This window comes from Neopelma chrysocephalum, unplaced genomic scaffold (genome assembly GCF_003984885.1).
Source record: "Neopelma chrysocephalum unplaced genomic scaffold, ASM398488v2 Primary Assembly neopelma1_23b, whole genome shotgun sequence".
NCBI classification, from domain to species: domain Eukaryota; kingdom Metazoa; phylum Chordata; class Aves; order Passeriformes; family Pipridae; genus Neopelma; species Neopelma chrysocephalum.
The window spans coordinates 2,532,317-2,552,292 of NW_020897692.1; the positions used below are offsets into that span (position 1 = coordinate 2,532,317).

The 19,976-nt window shown below is 37.1% G+C and overlaps 1 protein-coding gene across 5 annotated transcripts in view; it reads right to left on the reverse strand.

Moving 5' to 3' along the window:
• KLHL32 (kelch like family member 32) overlaps positions 1 to 19,976 on the reverse strand; it is a 119,375-nt gene that overhangs the window by 59,671 nt on the left and 39,728 nt on the right. For all 5 annotated transcript variants that reach the window (XR_003536130.1, XM_027694767.1, XM_027694764.1 and 2 more), the window contains 2 exons: positions 11,093 to 11,200; positions 3,033 to 3,131 (listed from right to left, as the gene is read on the reverse strand). Coding sequence is in view for 4 of the 5 variants with exons in the window: in XM_027694767.1 (XP_027550568.1) it covers positions 3,033 to 3,131; positions 11,093 to 11,200 (207 nt within the window). In the remaining variant the exon portion in view is untranslated. The remainder of the gene's footprint in view (positions 1 to 3,032; positions 3,132 to 11,092; positions 11,201 to 19,976) is intronic.

A 19,976-nucleotide genomic window follows, 5' to 3' on the forward strand; every position in this document is an offset into this window, starting at 1 on the left:
GTAGCAAAAAAATCCTCCTTATTGAAACCCATGGAACCATTACAGGCCCCAGATAAAAGTATCAAGAAAAGATGAAACTGTGCAAGACAGTTCCAATAAAATGACAAGCTGGAATATCTAGAAAGAGAGAAGAGCTGGAATGAGTGTTAACAATTAAAGCAGCACTCATATGGGAAAAGCCTGGTCTAATCCAAACATTTAAAGACAATCCTAACAAGTTAAAACTCTGTGTCATCATTACACAACATTAAATGACAGCTAGATCCCACATACTGTATTTCCTGAATTTATGCTAAAGTAAGCTAAGTTCATGATATCTGAACAACTCCAAATAGCAAGAAAGAAATTCACTAGCATTGGAAATAAAGAGCTCTGGTGCACTCAGATTGAGTGCAGAAGAGAAAGGGCAAGGACTAATCTCTTTCCAGCATCTGTATCACAGTACGTGGGGTGACAAGCACCCCAGTTACCAACTGCAGCAAGGGTAAGTAGCTTTAAGGAAGACTTCCTACTTTGATTTTATTTTCAGATAGTACTAAAATAAAGCAAGAAACATTTTTTAAAGTCACTCAATAATATGTAGAAAAAACAGGTACTTGATATAATTAGTTTGGACCCTGAAAGATATCGCAGCCTTAATGTGCAGTACCCTGTTGGCCTCTGTTAAAAAGGCTTACACAATCACTCAAGGCTGATTACTCGTATGGACTGCAACACTACAGAAAAAAAAAGACAGGTAAATTCAAACTATGATCTATTCAGACTAGAAATCTGTCTACATATATGCCTTGTTGAGGTGAACCAGGTTAAAAAATACCAGAAAAAGAGTAAAATACAGCCTAGAATCCAAAATGATATAAGCTATAGCCATCCCACAGATGTTCATGCAGTTTCAAAACCTTACAATGAGATCCTGATTAAAAAATAGTCTACAGAAATAGCACTGCTCTCTGTCTTCCAACACACATACTCCTCCTTTTTCCCTGCCTCTCAAACCCTACCTTATTCCCTACCTCCATTACTAAAAATCCGGACACTGAGTTCCACTTCCTCCTAATTTTTACACCAGTGTAGCTCCAGTTATCCTACCCTGGCATACTACTCAGAGTACAACAGTTCTATTTCACATCTTTTATACATCTTACAGCAACTGCAGACCACAGAGTTGTGGTTTCTATGACTCATGAAGGACATGGTTCTCTTCTAAATTATAGAAGGAGAAAAAACATGCAAATAAATATGCATGAGACAAACTGCATCTAAAGACATGAGAGCAACAGAAAAAGCATTAGCGGAAGAGGAATTAAAACACCTCTGCTTCTTTTGCAAGTTATCATTTTATGGTTGGACTTGATCTTAAAGGTCTTTTTCAACCTAAAGGATTCTATGATTGTCATCTCCAGAGAATTTTTCCTGGTCTGTTAATTATAGAATAATTTGGAAGCAATGTTTATTCACTCCAGAGTGGTTTTCTTGTGGGGGTAGTGTGATTTTGGGATTGATTTGTTTTGTTTTATTTTGGGAGATTTTTAATTAATTATGAATCTCTTCCTAAGTAGCTGACTATGGCTTGCACATCAAGGACGAGACCCAAAGCACTGCTAATCCTACAGTTGTCCGCCTTTCCCCTGCAGTGGCCTCAGGATTAAAAGTATTAAGATAGTGCTGAGGGAAGAGCTACAAATACCAGAGACTTTGTAGTCAGCACAAGGATTTATGCTGAGCATATACCTGCTCTTCTCCTACAGTTCTCTCATGTCCCCATCTCACCAGCACAATACCCAGCTTCTTCCCTACTTTTTAATATTTTCCCTAGATTCTTTGCTGCAATATTCTCTTCGGTTCAATTTCTGACAAACACAGAACCACATCAGCAGCAGAGGCATACTCCCATTGACTGATTTGTTAGGGGGCCATTAAATACAGGGTATAATGTTAGATTTGTGTCTTATTTTTCATTATAGTAACCCCTTCCCAGGCCTGCCTGACAACTGGTAAGCCAAATGGTTTTGTGGCTTATTTGGCATCTCACAGTTCTTATTTCTCAAACCAACAATCTTTCCCATTACAATTCGTGTCTATTTTCTCAGAAAAATTAAATCCCTCCTTACATTCCTGAAAAAAAATGAATTGCAGCAGTCTACCAGCTCCTCTAACTTTCTAATCAATTTATAATGTACAAATTAACACTGCCTTATTATCTGAACATACATTTTGAAGGGTTTTGTAAGGCTAACACTTCTCCATAAGACACAGAGCCTTCAAGTACATCCTGAAGTTCTTACCATGAGATGCTGCCTGCCCCTGGTACTCAGTAGCTCAGTGTGCTGCCAAGCACACTCAGACTGTTCAAAGGCAGTTACGCTGTTGGAAGGCAAGTTCATACTAAGAGGACTGTGCTGATGTGCATTTCCATGCCCACCTGTTGCCCAGAAGCAGCTAACACAACCTATTTCAGAAACAGTACTGAAAAATTACCAAGAAAAGTAAACAGTTCTGTAGAATTGCTATTGCTATTTTATTTTTATAAGGTTTTTCATAGTTACACATCAAAGCTGTGTTCTTGCTATAAGCCGTCACAGAAAATTAGTTTACTGCACTCAAATTTTTTGTTTCATGAAGACATCAGCATTATGGGCATGACGTCAGTTGAGAATAAGGTGCCATTATAACAAGCCCTATCCCTTCAGAGGTAGTAGCGCCCTGGGATACATATCAAAATCTGTTGTGAACACTTATGCACCTGAATTCTTCATAATACTCATGATCCCAAAAGGGAAATACCTAGCATTTGGTAAACTGAGGCAGAAGAAAGCATTCTTGCTTTCAGGAATGAAATGGACAAAATGTACGGAAGGAGAAAGCATCTCCCACAAACTGAAACCCAATTACACTCAAAAATCAGACCTCTTGAAATCCAGTTTTTGCCATTTAGGTTACATCAGGCATTGTACTAATACTCTCCTAACGAAATTAGACTTTTAACAAAAGCGTACCAAACAGAAATGGCTGTTTAGGCTGAGAAGCCTTACCTCAATGAGATAGTGAGAACATAAACTGAGAAGCTCCAGCAGCTGCAAATGACTCCCGGCTGCCAGGACGTCCTGTATCACCCCTGGTTCCAAGAGGATCTGTAAAGAAGAAAATGGAAGGTTTGTCATCTGGAACTCAGAGTACTTGTAGAAAACAGTAAAGGCCTTTGTTATTTCAGACATTTGAGTCAACATAAAGAACAGAAAGAGTACAATTAAGCATATAGAGAAGTCTTTGCAGGATGGGGACAGTGTCTAAAGTTCATCTGAATTGCTCAAAGGATTTTTAAGCTTTTTTTTTTTCCTGTGACAGTCCATAAGCCACATTACCCTCTAAATATTTTGAAACTAAATGCATGCTGTTTACTTAAGAGGGAGACTTTTCAAAATAACAGAACCTCCTTTTGTTATCTACATACTTGGATGCATCCATATATACTGATGAATCAGGCCAACAGAACTGACTCAGAAGTCTCCACTATTAATATTATTCATGTGTATTAAAAATATACAGACTAGGAACACCCTTCCTATTCTGCATGGTACCACTTTATAATTTTCCTAACCACTGTCTTCATTTTACAGAGCAGGGCTCTGAAAGCACAGTGAGCATGCTGCTGGGGAAGTGCCAGAAAGGGCTTAGAAACCAAGACTGATTATTCAGTCACTTGCTCACATGAATCTCCTACTCATTTCAATTAAAATCATGTAGAGGCAGCAGTAAGGATAATTGGACCACAGCTGCTAGACTGCTGTCTTGGGGTCAGCTTGTTAGAGCATCCCTTTTGGGAAACAAAAAAGTCTTTGGGAATAAAGACACTGGTCAACTTCTTATCAGCAATCACAGTATAAACTATACAAACTAAAATTATTTAAGTAGTGCAATATCCAACAAAAATCAGAAATCCATAAGAAAAGTTAATTTTTCAAAGATGCTTGGTTTATTCAGTTTTATCCTTGTATTTCCTCTGACAACTTTGGTTTCACACCACATGAGGTCAGTGTCTCACTGCTCCACAGGGAAGTAAAGCTTTTTTTCAGATCCTTTTCCTTCTGCCCACATGATTCAGTTTTATCTCACAGCATCAACTGTATACCTCAAATAAAGCGGAATAAGGAAGAAGGCAAACAAAAGGAAAGACTCATCTGCATCTTTTGTAATTTAACTATTTTTGAGGGAAAATGTGTATGCATTTCTTCAAGCAAAACCACAAAATATCTCCAACACAATGGATATATAAGAAGAGAAGGGGCCTGATCCTTGTTTATACCGAGAAATCCTTGTTTATAGCAAGAACTCATTTATACTGAGTTCTGGGAGTATATGACATGCTTAAAGCTTGTGCAAATCATCATCTATATATTAATACTAGGTTTTAACTGAACATTATATGTAATTTACATACTATACAAAAATTCTTCATCAAGCCAGAATAACATGTAAGGATCTTAATGTAAATGTTGATCAGCCCCAGCACCATCCAGGTTTTTGGTGGTGCTACTGAGGTTGCTATGCATGATGAGAAAAATATGGAAAAATAGAACAGATTTTAGTCACAAAAATATCTCCAACAGGTATGGATATTAAAAAAAAAAAAAAGAAGCAGCACTGTCAAGTATGTTCAAGTGAGAACTCAAGGTCAGACTGACAAAACAAGCTGGTACAGATCTTGCAGTGTATGTTATTCAGACATGAGCTACACTGAGAAAGTTGCCATCTGATGGTGTGTTACTAAGTGCCAGCCACCAGTTTTGCATTGTTGAAGACACAATATGAAGAGAATCAGAACCCCAAGCACATTAGTACCTTGTAGGCATAGACAAACTGTATTTAACTGTGATAGTATTAATGTATTTTAAAGCTACAGCAATCCATTTATAAATAATACTGGTAGCACTTTGAGATGAGAAGTAGGACAAGAGACAAGGAGGGTGACTGGCTACTGTCTAGAGGTGATTTGCACAAACTCAGCAACAAAAGTGTATTTCAAGGTGGCAGACTTACTTCTTACATGCTCTTCCATTTCTTACAGCTTTCCTATACCATGCAAGATTTATTCTGCTGAGAAAACATATTCACCTTTGAGTTTCCCAAGGTAACTGAGGAAAGTCTAGTTTATCCCTTCAAAAAACTTTGCCATAAATGGAACTATCTCAACTTTTATTCAATACTCACTTGGGGATAGGCAAAAATACTAGTTCATCTATGCTAAACATTCACCAAAAGCAAACTGCATGCTGGGGAAATCCACAAGAAAAAGAAAACAATAACAAGGAAGAAAATATTGCAAACCTTCCTTCTACCAAAACTGGGGTGATTCAAAATTATTCCACACCTCTCAGCTTCTATACACTAATAAAATGACTTGATTTTTATTAACTACCAGCATAGCTGTTTATATGTTATTTGGGCCATCCATATTAACATAAATGAATATTAACATAAATGCAGTTAAATACCAGCACATGCACACCACAAGTACACACAGTAAGGAAATATGTAATTTCATGTCAGAAAATTCTAGAAAGTAAATGATATGGAATTTAACACAGAAAACAAGAAAAAAAAAATCTAAGATTCCTGCCACTTTGATGAAAAAGAAAATTCCTTCTTGACTTCACTTGCAGTGATCAGCATTTAAAACGAGACAGGCATCTAACAAAAGTATTACTTGTTTTTGCCTGATGGAGATCTTCCTGTGTGCTTGAGAGCAATCAAAACCCTTAACTTTTCTTTTAAAGTAATTTAGACTGCATTTCACTCTCAACCAGACAGCACTTTTGCCTGTCTCCCTGTTCATTCATGCTTCAGTTGAATTCTGAGCTCCTTGCACATTGACAAATTCTGCTTCAAAAAAGTGAGTGGGGAAAGAATGTTCTAGTTCCCTGCAGGCAACAGCCCAAAGCCCTGGCATGTAATGTTTGGTAGCACTCGTTACAAAATCCAGATGTCTCATTAGCCAATGCCAGAAGGAATCACAACCAGCATCCTCTGATACGTTACAATATTTTTCCAGAAAACTAAATGAAAATTTGTGTTAAATGCACACCATATACATCATAAAATCATGGAATATTTCAAGTTGGAAGATCATCTAGTCCTATGTCTCTGCTCCATGTTTCTCCTAAACCACATGACTAAGAGTGTTGTCCAGACACTCCTTGTACTCTGATAAGCTTGGCACCATGACCACTTCCCTGGGGAGCCTGTTCCAGTGATCTACCACCCTTTCAGTGAAGAACCTTTTCCTAATGTTCAGGTTGATCTTTCCCTGACATAGTTTCATACCACTATGAAGTAAATACCACTATTAGAAGTAAACAGGATTTGAATAAGCAAGACTCCAAGCAAATTCACTGTTTTTTGGGAATATGTTTCATTACTTTAATCACTTTTAGCTCTAGAAAAGCTGTCTTGTCCCTAGCTTAATTCCTGTCCAGAGCATGGACATGGAACATTTAACTTTCTGTACAATAAACTTCATAGTGAGTCAATTAAGTTTTGTATTATTCTAAGCCTTCTGGGCAATCTGAAGCTGAACTGTGAACCTAACACCTAGCAGCTATAACCTAGTGCTAAGCACAGAAACGAGATTATCCTCCTGATATAAGTGAAAAAGGAAACGCCTCTATCTAAGTATCAAATTTTTATCTTTGGCTTTGAAATTGCATTGAAAAAGGATGTTAAGTATTTACAGTAAGACACAGACCTGTTGTATTCAGGTATCCATGACTTTGGCATTCTGTCCCCAGTAGAAAAGAAGGATAGTTGAAGTCACCTTTGCGAGGGACAGCAGGTGGTTTAACTGATTCATTTTACTCAAAAGGCAGCCAGTGGAACTGCTAAGCACAGGATACAGAAGGCCACTTACCCAAGAAAATCAACCATCACAATACACCTTTGCAACACACCTCCATCCACAAGAGAGATAGAGAGGATTAACACAATAAGAGGTGCTAAGATATTGATAGCTATTTTTCCCCGATCTTAACTAAAAATGGTAGATGAAATACTTGTTGATCACTAGAAAAACTGTGAATATCAAATGAGGGGAGGAATTGATGAGAAATGAAAGCCAAGATTCTATAAAGGAGTCAAAGCAATTATCAGGAGAAACTGTTGTACTTGAAAATATTTATTTCTACTACTTCTTTACCATCTGAGAAGATCTTTCATTCTTTCATGTTTTGGTCTTTTGGGTTTTTTTTGTTAAAGAAATAACTAATGAAAGTACAGTTTCACAAAGAAGCTGTAAGCTTTGACAATTCAGAATAATTGTATAACTTTACGACAACAAATTAATTTCTATTAATACAGAAACAAAATATCATAGTTTAGGAAAAGAAAAACAAAACAACCAAAAAGAAAAGAGACCAGCCAGTTAGGAAAACAGCAGAACTTGGCATTACACCCTAATAAAGCTACTGGTTTGCTGTGCTGTCTTTGGAAAGTAATTTTCTCCCAAAATAATTTCCTGTTTATGATGCAGCAAAGTAAGGACAGTGATTACTTGCTTTTATAATGTGTTTTGAGGTCCTTAAATAAAATTCTATCTAAATGCAAAATATTTCCATTACCATAGATTAAAAACATATGATAAAACATAGTTACCAAGAAGAAAGATCCAATTCTGGTGCATTTCAGTATGCATAGGACTCCAACTGTGTGTTTGTATTTTTGTTGAATTAGGATCATCCACTGTAAATTAAAGCCAGTGCTCTTGTGACTTGCCAGCCAACTGCACTGGCCTATTTGGGGGCTATCCCATTCCTCCAAATAAGACTGTGTCTCTTGCTAACAGAAGGGTTAAAATAAAAAAAAAAAACAGTCAAAAAGAAAAGAACAATGCCCATGACTCTCTAACATAGTGGTTAAGACTCTTAGTTGGACAGAAAGAATTGTGAGCTCCAAACTCTGCACCAAGAACTGCTTCTCTATATTAATAATCTAAAATACATAGTTCCTATATTGATTGTACTTCATGCATCTCCTTCCAATGCAAACCTAACACTTGGAAAAGGCAGGGCAAGGAATCTACTCACTGAGGCTCTGGCCTGGTCTTACTGCTGCCAGCTGTGAAGCAGAAGAGAGAATGGCCTTAAGGCCCTTTTACGAAGAAAGGATATGGCAACTACAACAGGACAAGAGTCAACTACAACAGGAAAGCAGTTGTACCTCTCAATTTTGATTATGGAATTATATTGTAAAATGCCTATGGTCAAGATGAAACATATTTAAGACTTTTTTTTACCAAAGATTTCATTATTAGAGGATTACTGAGAACCTATATGCCTAGAACAAAATCGAATTCTGCTGCCATTCCTTTCATTAGTTTTACCTATTTGAATACCAAATTTCTTTTTTTGTGATGATTAAGGACCACAGTAATGGATTAACTCAGTTGGAATAATGGTATTATTTATATTTGAGTTTTAAAACTTTTTTCTTCTGAACAATCAGGTTTCCCTTACAAACAAAATATTTCCAACAGTAATTATGATAAGGCACTGTCTGCCTAAGTAGACAGGAAGACAAAATTTTTATTTTAAGTCCACAGGCATATTTAGAATTAACAAAATAGAGGCAAGGATGACAGAGTTTAATTTCAGATTTCAGTGTCACCCTAAAAATTAAATTTCTTAATTTTGATAACTTTCAAAAACTGCAGGCCATTGTGCAATATTAAATATTTCCACCAGATGTCTCCAATATATTATTTTTCACAGAAAGCTGCATTCAATTTGAAGTATAGCATCTCAAACGTAAGTTCAGCATATTAAAGAAATACAGAGAAGAAAGCTGCAACTAATTACTTACCTGTTTAGACATGGACACCTAAGGAATGCCACAGCTTTACCTAGAGAAACACCCATTTTTGACCAACATTTTCGCCAAACAAAAAAAAGAAACTAAATTGAGTTCATGGGTTTCACTTTTAAGAGGTATTTCAGATCATGTCTTGATACGTACATTTTCAGAGCAATATAAGATTGTATTTGGCATGAGTGAGTTTTGGGCTACTAACCAATATTTTATTTTTTAAATCAGAAACAGTTTGCAAACCAAACCAAAGATGACTGCCTTCAGAACTCTCTCTCTGATGTAAGCATCCAGTAATCCAGTTGCTTATTAACAGCCTTTGTGGATTACTCCCACTCACTACCTTGAAATGCTCACCCAGATTTTGTCAGCCTGAGTCAGTACACAAGCAATGCTCAAGACGTACAAACCCAGTGCCAGAAGAGAATTTCAAGGCCTAAAGCAAAAAAGCAATACTGCCAATTCTCAGACCCACATTATCACTTGAGTTACGCTCCAAAGGCACCTTTATAAGAAAACTCCTGCAGAATATTTCTCATTTCTCTGTTCATCAAAGTAGTGCTTGGTGTACCTGATAGACAGGACAGAGCAAACTTCACCTTATAAGCACTTATATGTATGAGCAACTACACATACATGCACATCTATATTTAACTTAAGAACCCCATTCATTTATTCAAAGTAGATTATGCCTGAAAATGAAAGACTCAAAAGTCTCTAAAAGAACCAAGGACAGAAGGCACATATTACCTGCTAGAGAGCTGGGAATATTATCCTGGAAAAAATGTGAGGTTGCTTGTTGGGTTACATAAAAGTCACATCCATTCTTTCAAAGGTTCTCAATGTATTTTACACAGGTTTATTAGACTTCGAGTTTTGCTGAAAGATGGTGAATATATCTAATCACAACAGACAGGATGGGTCAGACAGAAATCAAATACAACCCATCCTCTCAAAAGATACTTCTAACAAGAGTTCTCCGTTCAGAATAATCAACCTATAGGTTAAAGTTACTAAAAAGGTGATACAGGTGCCTACCATTTCAATTTTTATCAAAACTTTCAACTGAAACAACAAAAAGCATACCAATGACAAGTCATGTACTGAGATCTTCAGCTAATTCACTAATATAGTATGGCATCTCTATCTATCACTTATATAAAAGAAATCTTTCAATAAGTTCTGTTTTCCATAACAGCAGAAACACAGAAATTAAAATGCTAAACCATAACTGTTGTGTGGGCTGGTGACAAAAATAGATCCTTTAAAACGGGCAGGTTTTTTTTCCTTATTCCTATTTAGTTTCTTTGTAAAGAAAACAAAATAAAAAAAAACCCAACCAACCAACCAAAAAAAGAAACCAAGAGAAAACAACAAAAAGACCCACAAAAGGCCATATACTCAATCTACAGTATGGAAGCAGATGCCTTAAATTTATATAACCCAACAGCTCTTCCAGAATAATGCAATACGGATTTAAGCTTTCAGTTTTGAAATTAACTAATAAAGATCACTAATACATCAGTGGACTCAATTGTTGTAGCAATATTCCAAAAATAGTTTGGTTATCTGGAATTTTAGAATCCAAAGCAGCATATATAGGGTGTTCTGAGCTCACTACCCATGAACTCGGAATTGAGATGAAGTCACACAGCAATGCTCTCAAACCATGCAGTGCAGAGATATGGCAAGGGGCAAAGGGAAAAGGAGCATCACTCTGCATTTTCTAAAGTGATATAATTTGATATCTAACCTGTGGTCATAAAGAGTGTTACAATGAAAATGTATAGTACCTATAAGCATTTACAAAGATGCTTGAATTGCATCTGTCCAGAGAATAAGAGACTATTTTCCTCCTCAATTATATGATTTCTCAAACACAGCAGAGTTTATAAATATCTTTTACTAGGAAAACACCTTTCTTTACATTTAATTTAGCATGCAGAATCAACTCATATTAAGATTTTACGAACAGTTAGGCAACCACAAAAAGGGAATACAAATCCTACATGGTTCACTACCTGGCAATGATGCACATAAGTGGTGTTTTTATTAAACAATCCTTCTAAAGAAAAAAAATCCATCACAGTATACAAACATTAAGATCTGTTGAATTGAAATATCTTGTACTGGGTAGTGCAGAAGAAAAATAATTTCTAGTACTTCTGAAAAGGTCATATTCAGTTTTTATTGCAGTTGCTTTCAACTGTGTTTCTTACTTTGAAGAACTGTACAATACCTGTCCAGTATATGCAAAGTCCAGGGCTTGTTTTAAACCAAGGCTTGTGACACCATGTAAATTCACCTCATCAGCTTCACTTTCAACCATGCAGAGACTAAACATTGCCTATTGAAAAAAGAGAAACCTTATTAACCAATTTTGGATAAGAAATCTAAATAGCAACACACCTGAGAGTTAGAATGAGATCTATACCAAGTTTTCAATATTAACCTTACGGCAATCAATCCTTCAACTGAGTCCTTTTATCAATAAAGAAATACAAAAACTTATTCTGGAAAAACTGAAACAAATCCCTTTGGTCCATGTATATATGCTTCTTAACTAAATAATTCTGGTGAAATCAATGGGAACAGTCACACAATAAGGTATAATTCAATAAAAAAAGATAACTGAACTCTGGGAAAAAATAATCTACACAAGTACCACTAGAAATAATATTTATGTATAACATCATTATATTTAAGAATGAGCAATAAACCATATGCAATTACTTGTTAGAGAAACAGGGGTAGTTAACATACCATCTTTTAAAAACAATCCTTTCCAAATAAGCATCTCACACCAGAATGTGAACAATATAATACTCTAGCTATTGAATGAAGAGGAAGGATGGAGATGTAGTCACCTAAACTTACAACCTCTGCTTACTTGCTATTGCCCCAGTTTCTCAGATCATAAAACCTGAAGTGAAGACAGGGGAGGTGCTATGGAGCATCCCTGAAAATAACACTGAGGAGAGCAACTGTCATTTTATCAAGCCTCATTTTCCAGATGATTTGTCTTCAGTGCCTCCCTGGACTGAAGCAACCCTAATCAGCCTCTGAATCCTTGTGAGAATCTTTTTCTTCTCATCTCTGTCAAACTTCTTTGCCCTTCACTCTTTCCCCCCAGCCTGCACTCCCGCTACAGTACCCCTACTTACCACTTCTTCCCTCCTTGTCAGTCCCATTCTCCATTCTTTGTCACTCTTCCATACTTTTTTAACAAAATACACCACTCAGAATCTTTAAACAGTAAACTGCGAACAAGTAAACTGAATAGTTTACCATCTGTCATTGCTAAAGAAAGTCTAAATTTATTCCCAGTAGGTTTTGTGCCAAACTTAATGCCTCTACTGTGGCTGCCAAACTTCACATTGGAGAACTTGAGTTACAAAGCACTTCTCGTGAACATAACCTTCTCTCTATACTCTGGCTGATACCTGCAGAAGCTGAGACAGTCAACAAGCACTGCTGAATTTAAAGGAAAAAAAATAAGCTCTACCCCCTCTAACTCTTTAGCACATATGAATGACTATGTGACCTATAAAGGTCCCTTCCAACCCAAATTATTCCATGATTCACCTACACTCAGGTGGCTTCAAGAACCAAATGCTTCCTGCAATACTTCCATCATTAAAACACCATAATTTGGCGTAAATCTGTTGCCTGGAAATCATCCAGTATAAGCAAGAGTGATACTTATCACACACTCACTCAACAGAAAGAAAGTGACAAATAGTTTAAAAAGTTTATCAAACAAATGTGGAAGACACAATGTAGATAGAAAAAAAAATCTAGTGAGTTCAGACACTTTTCTAATCCATTAAAAATGTCATCATAGTTAGATATTTTGTTGTCATTTAGATGTATCAAATGAGCTCTAGTAGGTACTGTGAAGCTTCAGAGCTCGCCAGGAGCTGCAAAGTACCCATCAGCCACCTATTCCTTGCAAAAGCAGACTTGCAGTTGGTGTCTTGAAGAGATAAGCTTCTCTTCTCAGAAATTCACTACTAAACAAACTTTTTGGATAATATTCCTTTCTGAATTTCTGAATAATGAGCATAAAATATCAAAGCAACACCTGTCTTCACAGGAGTAGATTTGCACACTTTCTGTACACTCAATTCCATCATAGACTGCCTGCAGAAATGCTGGAAATGCTCAGTGATACAAGATGCTCTGCATTCTCCAACTATGCTACAGTAATAATCTGTACACTATCAACCTGTACATAGGAACCATCAAAAGACAGTGTGGTTACTAATACAGGTTTTATTCTGATCAAGAGATGATGTTCCACACCATAAGTTTAACAGAGAAACAGAGATACAGAGAAACACTTAACTGAATCTCATCTGTAGATCAGGAATCATTTCTATATGACTTCTTCTGTGTAGACTTAACTAACTTTACGTTTAGGAGATTATTTTAACACAGGTTCCAACACTGTCTTTACACAAGCTTTATTACTACACCTAGCAGTAAACTCAGCAGGATCAGGCCACTAGCTCAGTCACTGTTCATAATCATCCAGAGTTTTTAACAAACACATCCTCCAGAAGAGCTCTGATCCTTGCCAACTAGCGTTCTCCTAGGCAATGCCCAGATTACGGTCCTGGGGATAACTCAAGCCATAGCTGTTCCAAACAGGCAGCCTAGATAAAGCCAGCCCATTTGCAGATGTTTAGCCATATTGTCACAAGTCATGCTATGCCAGTCCCTTTCAGGGCCAGAAAACAAGCCCTCATTCACCTTTTTTACCACTACAGACATAGGGTGCAATGGGTCGTCAGAACTGCAGCTGCCAGTAAGTGACAGGACTATGGCTTTGCACAGAATTATAAAATGGCATGGGTTAAAAGGGATCGTAAAGATCATTTAGTTCCAAATCCCTGCTGTGGGCAGAGACACCTTCCAGTAGACTAGCTGAAAGCCCCATCCAACCTGGCCTTAAACACTTCTCTGAGCAACCTGTTCCAGTGCCTCACCACCCTCACAGTAAAGAATTTCTTCTCAATGTCCAACCTAAACCTACCCTCTTTCAGTTAAACTGAAAGCCTTCCCTCTTGTTCTATCACTACATGCCCTTGTCAAAAGTCCCTCTCCAGCTTTCTTGTAGGCTCTGTCTACATAATGGAAGGCCACAATTAGGTAACCCCAAAGCCTTTTATTTGCACGTTGAACAAACCCAATTCTCTCAGTCTTTCTTCATGGGAGAGGTGCTCCATCCCTCTGATCAACCTGGTGGTCCTCTTCTGGACTCGCTCCAACAGGTCAGTGTCCTTCCCATGCTGGGGAGCCCAGAGCTGGATGCAGCACTACAGGTGGGGTCTCACCAGAGCAGAGGGGAAGAATCACCTCCCTCATCCTGCTGGCCACACTGCTTTTGACGCAGACCAGGGCACAATGGCCTTTTTGGGCTGTAAGTGCACATTGTTGGCTCTCACGTCCAGCTGCTCTTCCACCTCAGCAGGGCTGCTCTAGATCTGTTCATCTCCCATCCTGTATTGAAACCAGGGCTTGAAACCAGGTGCATCATCTTGCACTTGCTCTAGTTAAACCTCATGAGATGCCCCTGGGCCCACTCTTCAAGATTGTCCAGGTCCCTCTGGATGGCATCCCATCACTCAGGTGTGTCAACTGCAGCACTCAGCTTGGTGTCATCTGCAAATTTCCTGAGGGTGCACTCGATACCTCTATCTGCATCATTGATGAAGATATTAAATAACACTGGTCTCCATATGGACCCCTGAGAGACACTACTTGTCACTGATGTCCATCAGGACTCTAAGCCATTGACTCTCTGGATCCAACTGTCCAACCACTGTCTTATCCATCCAGCAGTCCACTCACTGAATCCATCTCCTTCTAATTTAGAGAGAAGGATGTTGTGGGGGACCATGTCAAAGGCTTTACAGAAGTTCAGATAGATGAAATCTGTAGCCCATCCCTTGTCCACTGAGGTAGTCATTCCATCGTAGATGTGATGCCATCTGCTATTCAGACTTCATTTTCTCAAATAATACCCTCAAGTATTCTGTGAAGGTTTTTGATACTAAATATGAACAACATTTTTTAAAGAGGCAAGGCCAAAGAATCGGATTTAAAGATAAGGTCTGCAGCGGTCCTCAGGCAGTACACATTCAGCTGAACTGAATTAGCCTTCAGGAAAGTAGTCCGCCACTTAGATGAACTTAGTACTGCTCAGTGATCCATACTGCTTTCACCAGCAGGCAAATTTCCTTCTCAGCCTGATAGTTTTAAGGTTTAATCCAGCATGAAAAAAATCTGTTCTAACATAGGCAGAAATTGAATTCAAACTCAGTTTTTAATTTGCCCTATGGTACTTGAATATTGTAGTTTTAACTGTAAAAAAATGTGAATCATTAAATTATAGTTTGAGACTTCACCAATACCTGGAGAATGAGTTATGGTTGGGCTGTCAAACTCTAATTTAAGATGCATCTCTGAAAACACTCTGAGGTTTTGTGAGCTTAAATAGATTCATCAGTCATGCTTTTAATGCAAGGCTAGTAGTCTACTTTATTTTTCCCTTGGGTACGTTAAAAACAAGGCAATAAGATAAATGTCTCAGGTGGATGCAGAAGTGACAAGACAGGAAAAACAAAGTAAATACAAAATATTGGACAAGTGCACAATTATAAGTCAAATTTACCAGAAAAGTTAGCAAATTTGGTTAAGCATGAAATGTTAATCATGTTAGTTATTGACTTCATTCGACAATGCTATTATAGTTTATTTTAAAACATTTCCGCTTGGACAAAATAAAATCTCTTTGAAAATGGCTCATTTCCCCTTCAAGACCTTCATGAGAGTGGACAGTACAAACTGCCAATGTTAACCAAAGATCCCTTTTATAATAAAAGCCAATGATGTAACGACTTATCTTTTCTTCCAGTTCCTTTAAATGTCAAGATCTTGTTCTGCCATTCAATCATATAATTAGCCAATGTTGTGGTAAATAAATTGATTCTTTAAATTCTGCTATTCCAGTTAAGATTTTACGTAAGTAAAGCAAATACCTCAATGAAAAGTAAATACAATCTCCTTGCCATTCTGTGGCAGCTGCTCCAAAATTCAAGTCTCAACATGCTGTCACAAATGGATATACTGCATTTGTAGAATTCCACCTGAGGTCACGCTTGTTTCAGATGATACAAATTTGGATGGCCTTAGTTTTGTGGTGCACACTGACACTTTATTAGCTCCTCTTTTTGGAGGAAGGGAGGAATCAACCCTCCATTCTTCTTCTAATCTTGGCCTCCATCAGAAACAAAGCTACAGAACTATACCCAAAGGAAAAAGAAAACAAAACACACAATCCTTGGATAAAAATATTCAAACCAAAAAAAATTTTCAGACTCTTGAAAACTTGACTTTAAAGTAATCTGGCAAGTTGGTGGGCATTTAATACAGAGCGCACTTGTAGCTTCACAACTTTGCTCTCAGCAGCCAAAGGCACCTTTATAAAATGTTTTCTTCTGCAAACATAGAACACAAAAGACAACAAGAGCTCAAAACTGAGTGGCACAAAACCACAGGGTGCAGAGGCCCAGATGTAATGAGATCTGATGTAACCAGGCAGAAGAGCCCAAGTAAAAGATGCTTAGCACAGTCTTTGTGTCTAACTTCCCATGGTCAGCATGGCAACATGCTGTTGCTTAGCTTTCAAAAGCAAAATGCAAGACAGCTGTAAAATACCATCAAATCAGAATAACGTATTACTGTTCAAATGTCTGGACACATTGATTTTATCAGTCAGGCAGCACTGTAGCAATATATATATATACTCCTTCACAACATATAACTGGAAGAACAGGCACCAGGGTAACAGACACATAAGATGATATTCAAAATCCCCAAAATATAAATTGCTCACTGTTACAATGGTGAGATCCAGAATTGATCCTTGCCTTTGAGTTATTTTCTTACTTACTCAGATGTTCCATACCCATGAGAGTAACGAGCTTTTCCTCATTTGAACATATCAGTGTTACAGTCACGTCAGTCACAGCAAACAGTAAATCACAAAACAACTTAAACCAAGTTGTAAGATAGTTTACACAAGCAAACTGTCAGTGAATTCCACCCAGCCTAGTGGCCTTTTAAAGGCAAGAAACAGAACCAAAACATATGCAGTGTCAGGAGACAGGTAAATGGATATAAAAAGAACAAATGATTATGCTGTCAAAAAAATGTGGCGACTTAAATCCTAAGTAACTTACTGCTATGACCTGGAATTCTTATTATTGAACTTCTATAAGTTTTCTGCTGAAAGTTTTGAAAAAAAATTAATATTTGAACACTGAGGTAACCACTGGATTCTAATTTAAATCTGCATAAAACCTGTTTAACGCTTAAGAGATGTTTAAGGGAATTATTAAAATCATTAAATGACCAATAATATGATACATTGGGTAAGTACCAGGTAGAAGGAAAATTGGTAAAATACCTGGAAACTTGAGAGAAAATGAAAGGAAATTGTCATCAGAGCCTACAATAACAGTATCTGAAGTTAGGTAGCTGTATAACAAAAGTAAGTAAAAGTGTTTTATATCACTAGATAGACAGATCAATAGATAGAAATAGGCATGTTTAGACTCCAAGATAGAGACATTAGTGGGATAAGGTATTCTTTTTTACTCTGACTGTAAAAGAAGCCTAAACACTTAGCCTAGATGCTTAAAATAGGTGAAAACTTTAATCTTAAGAGTAAAGGGTTGAGCAAACTGAGGAATTAAAGTTGAAGAGATGTGTGAACTGTGTCTTTTGTGTGTATTCATTTTACAAGAACAGAAGAACTTCCTGAAGATGTTGAATGAAAGCTACAAACAATGACAGTAATGATAACCTTAGAAATGTTTGCACCTGTAAGTTTGGTTCTTGCACATAGTAATTTGTCACAGGAAGCAAAGTTTTCTTTTACTTTTCTCAACTTGCATGAAGTCATTTCTAGATTAAAAATCCTTAGGTGAGTGGCTCTTTAAAGAAAAAAATTATAGATTGCAAATGATGAGAGGCTGAATCCACACAAAACGCCTTCAGTTTGCCTATCTTGATCTTCTTATGCTCATCCATGACTTCAACTACATCAGCCACTAGCTAGCTTTTCTGATATGTTCCAAATGGGAGATGAGCAAATAAATGACCATTTAAATTACTGCCTTCAAGAAATACCCTGACTCTTCTAGGAGTAAAGTACATGGTTCCAGTGCATAGCAATAACCTCTGAAATATCTCAAAGTTCCCTCAGCAAGATTGTGAACAGACATTCATCATTATCCGTTTTTTGTTTGATTCAATTTGAAATGCAACTTTCAAAAGGAATCTAAACTTTCAAAAACCAGCAAGTAAGCTGAGCTTACTACAGCAGTACAGTAACCTAAAAGACAACATTTCCAAATTTCCCCCCCTCTGTTTTCTCAAACATTGCTCTAGTAATTACCAACAGCCCTAGATCCAAGTCCATCACAACACAAAATGAACATTTGGAACTCCCCAACAATGCATAGCTTTGACTTTCATAAACTCTTGTTCAATGTCAGACTTAACAGCAGGCAGCAAGCACAATATTAAGGGTCTGGGATACTTCATAACCACCTCCATTAAAAGCTGCATTCACATGATGTTCATAGAGTTTCAGCAAGGCCAAGCTTGTTTTACAAAACACAATGCAAATACCTCAACTCAGTCCATCTCGCCCCTTGGCTTAGCCTGTCATCTTTCATCCTCAACTGACTGGCAGTGGAAAGCTTTTGCAACTGATGTGCAAGAGCCTGCCTTTACCTTCAGCTGTTGTTCTTGGGTGGTTGTCCAGGAATATAACACATTCTCTACTGTAACGTGCACAAGCATTTTCTGCACTTCCTCACAATCACTACCAGATAAGGAGAGTGGAAAGTTGGCACAGGGTGAACCAGCATTCTTGTAGTTCCTTTCATTGCACCACAGGCAAAGAGACAAACACCCAAGAAGTCAAGATGAACTAAGAGCAAGTTAAGCTCAATGCACATGAGCTTTCTCACCTCTAAGTCACTATAGAGCTCTGTATTAAAAACTCACTCCTACTTTTCCTACTTATTATCAACTATATTGTAAGCACCCTGGTCAAATGTTATGGGGAAAAAAAATTCTTAAGGTTTAATTTATGGTAAAACCACAAAGTACGCCATCTCATCCAGCCTCTTATTACTGAGGCTGAACTCTATGGGAAAAAATTAAAGTGCACCAAACAACTTGTATGGTAGCCATGTTAACTATTTACCTAACTTTTTTCCACCTAATTCAGAAGCATGTCTGAAGAAACAAAAAACTTAATATATACTTGTAGCTGAAAAAAAACATATTACAACAATTTTGAAAGTGAATTAATGCCTATTCTGCTTATCTAGAAAACTAAGTGCTAAAGAGCTGACCAATGAAATCACCAAGGTTTTCCTTAGCTATTTAGTTAGTAACACTATCTAGCATTGTTTTATAGGTTTAACAGAGCTGAATTGTTATCTCAAAACTTCTACCTCCACAATTCCACAATGATACTGCTTGAGTTCTTTTTAAAATTATTTTAAAATAGATAGGTGTTAGATAGCTGTCTTTATTAAAGGCACTTCTTTATTCAAATTCACTTCCCACAGCATATGCACTTACTTCTATATTCACCTGTTCCATAGACTTTCCTTATAGGAAAGTGACCATACTTCTCATGTCACACATCAGAAAAGCTATGAAGAAAGCAAACTAACACTTCAGAGATCTCAGATCCAAGTCCCACACTGCTCAGGGAACTCAATTATGATGTGATACCTGAAGATTTTTTTTATTTCATCTGTAATTTTCAGCCTGTGAGAAATATTACTGGCATCAATGGAAGAGCTCAGTCATGTACTCTTTCTCATTTGGGACCTAAACTTATCTGTATACAGGTCACTCAAACTTCTAAGTATCCAGTCCTGAGATTATCTATTTGGACTGTAAACTTTTTCAGGACAAAACATTATACTTTGCAGTTTGTATTAAAAATAGCAATTTCCTGTTTGTGTAACAATAGTATTAAATATATAAAACATAATCTATTTAATCTACTTTGTTGCATTACTCCT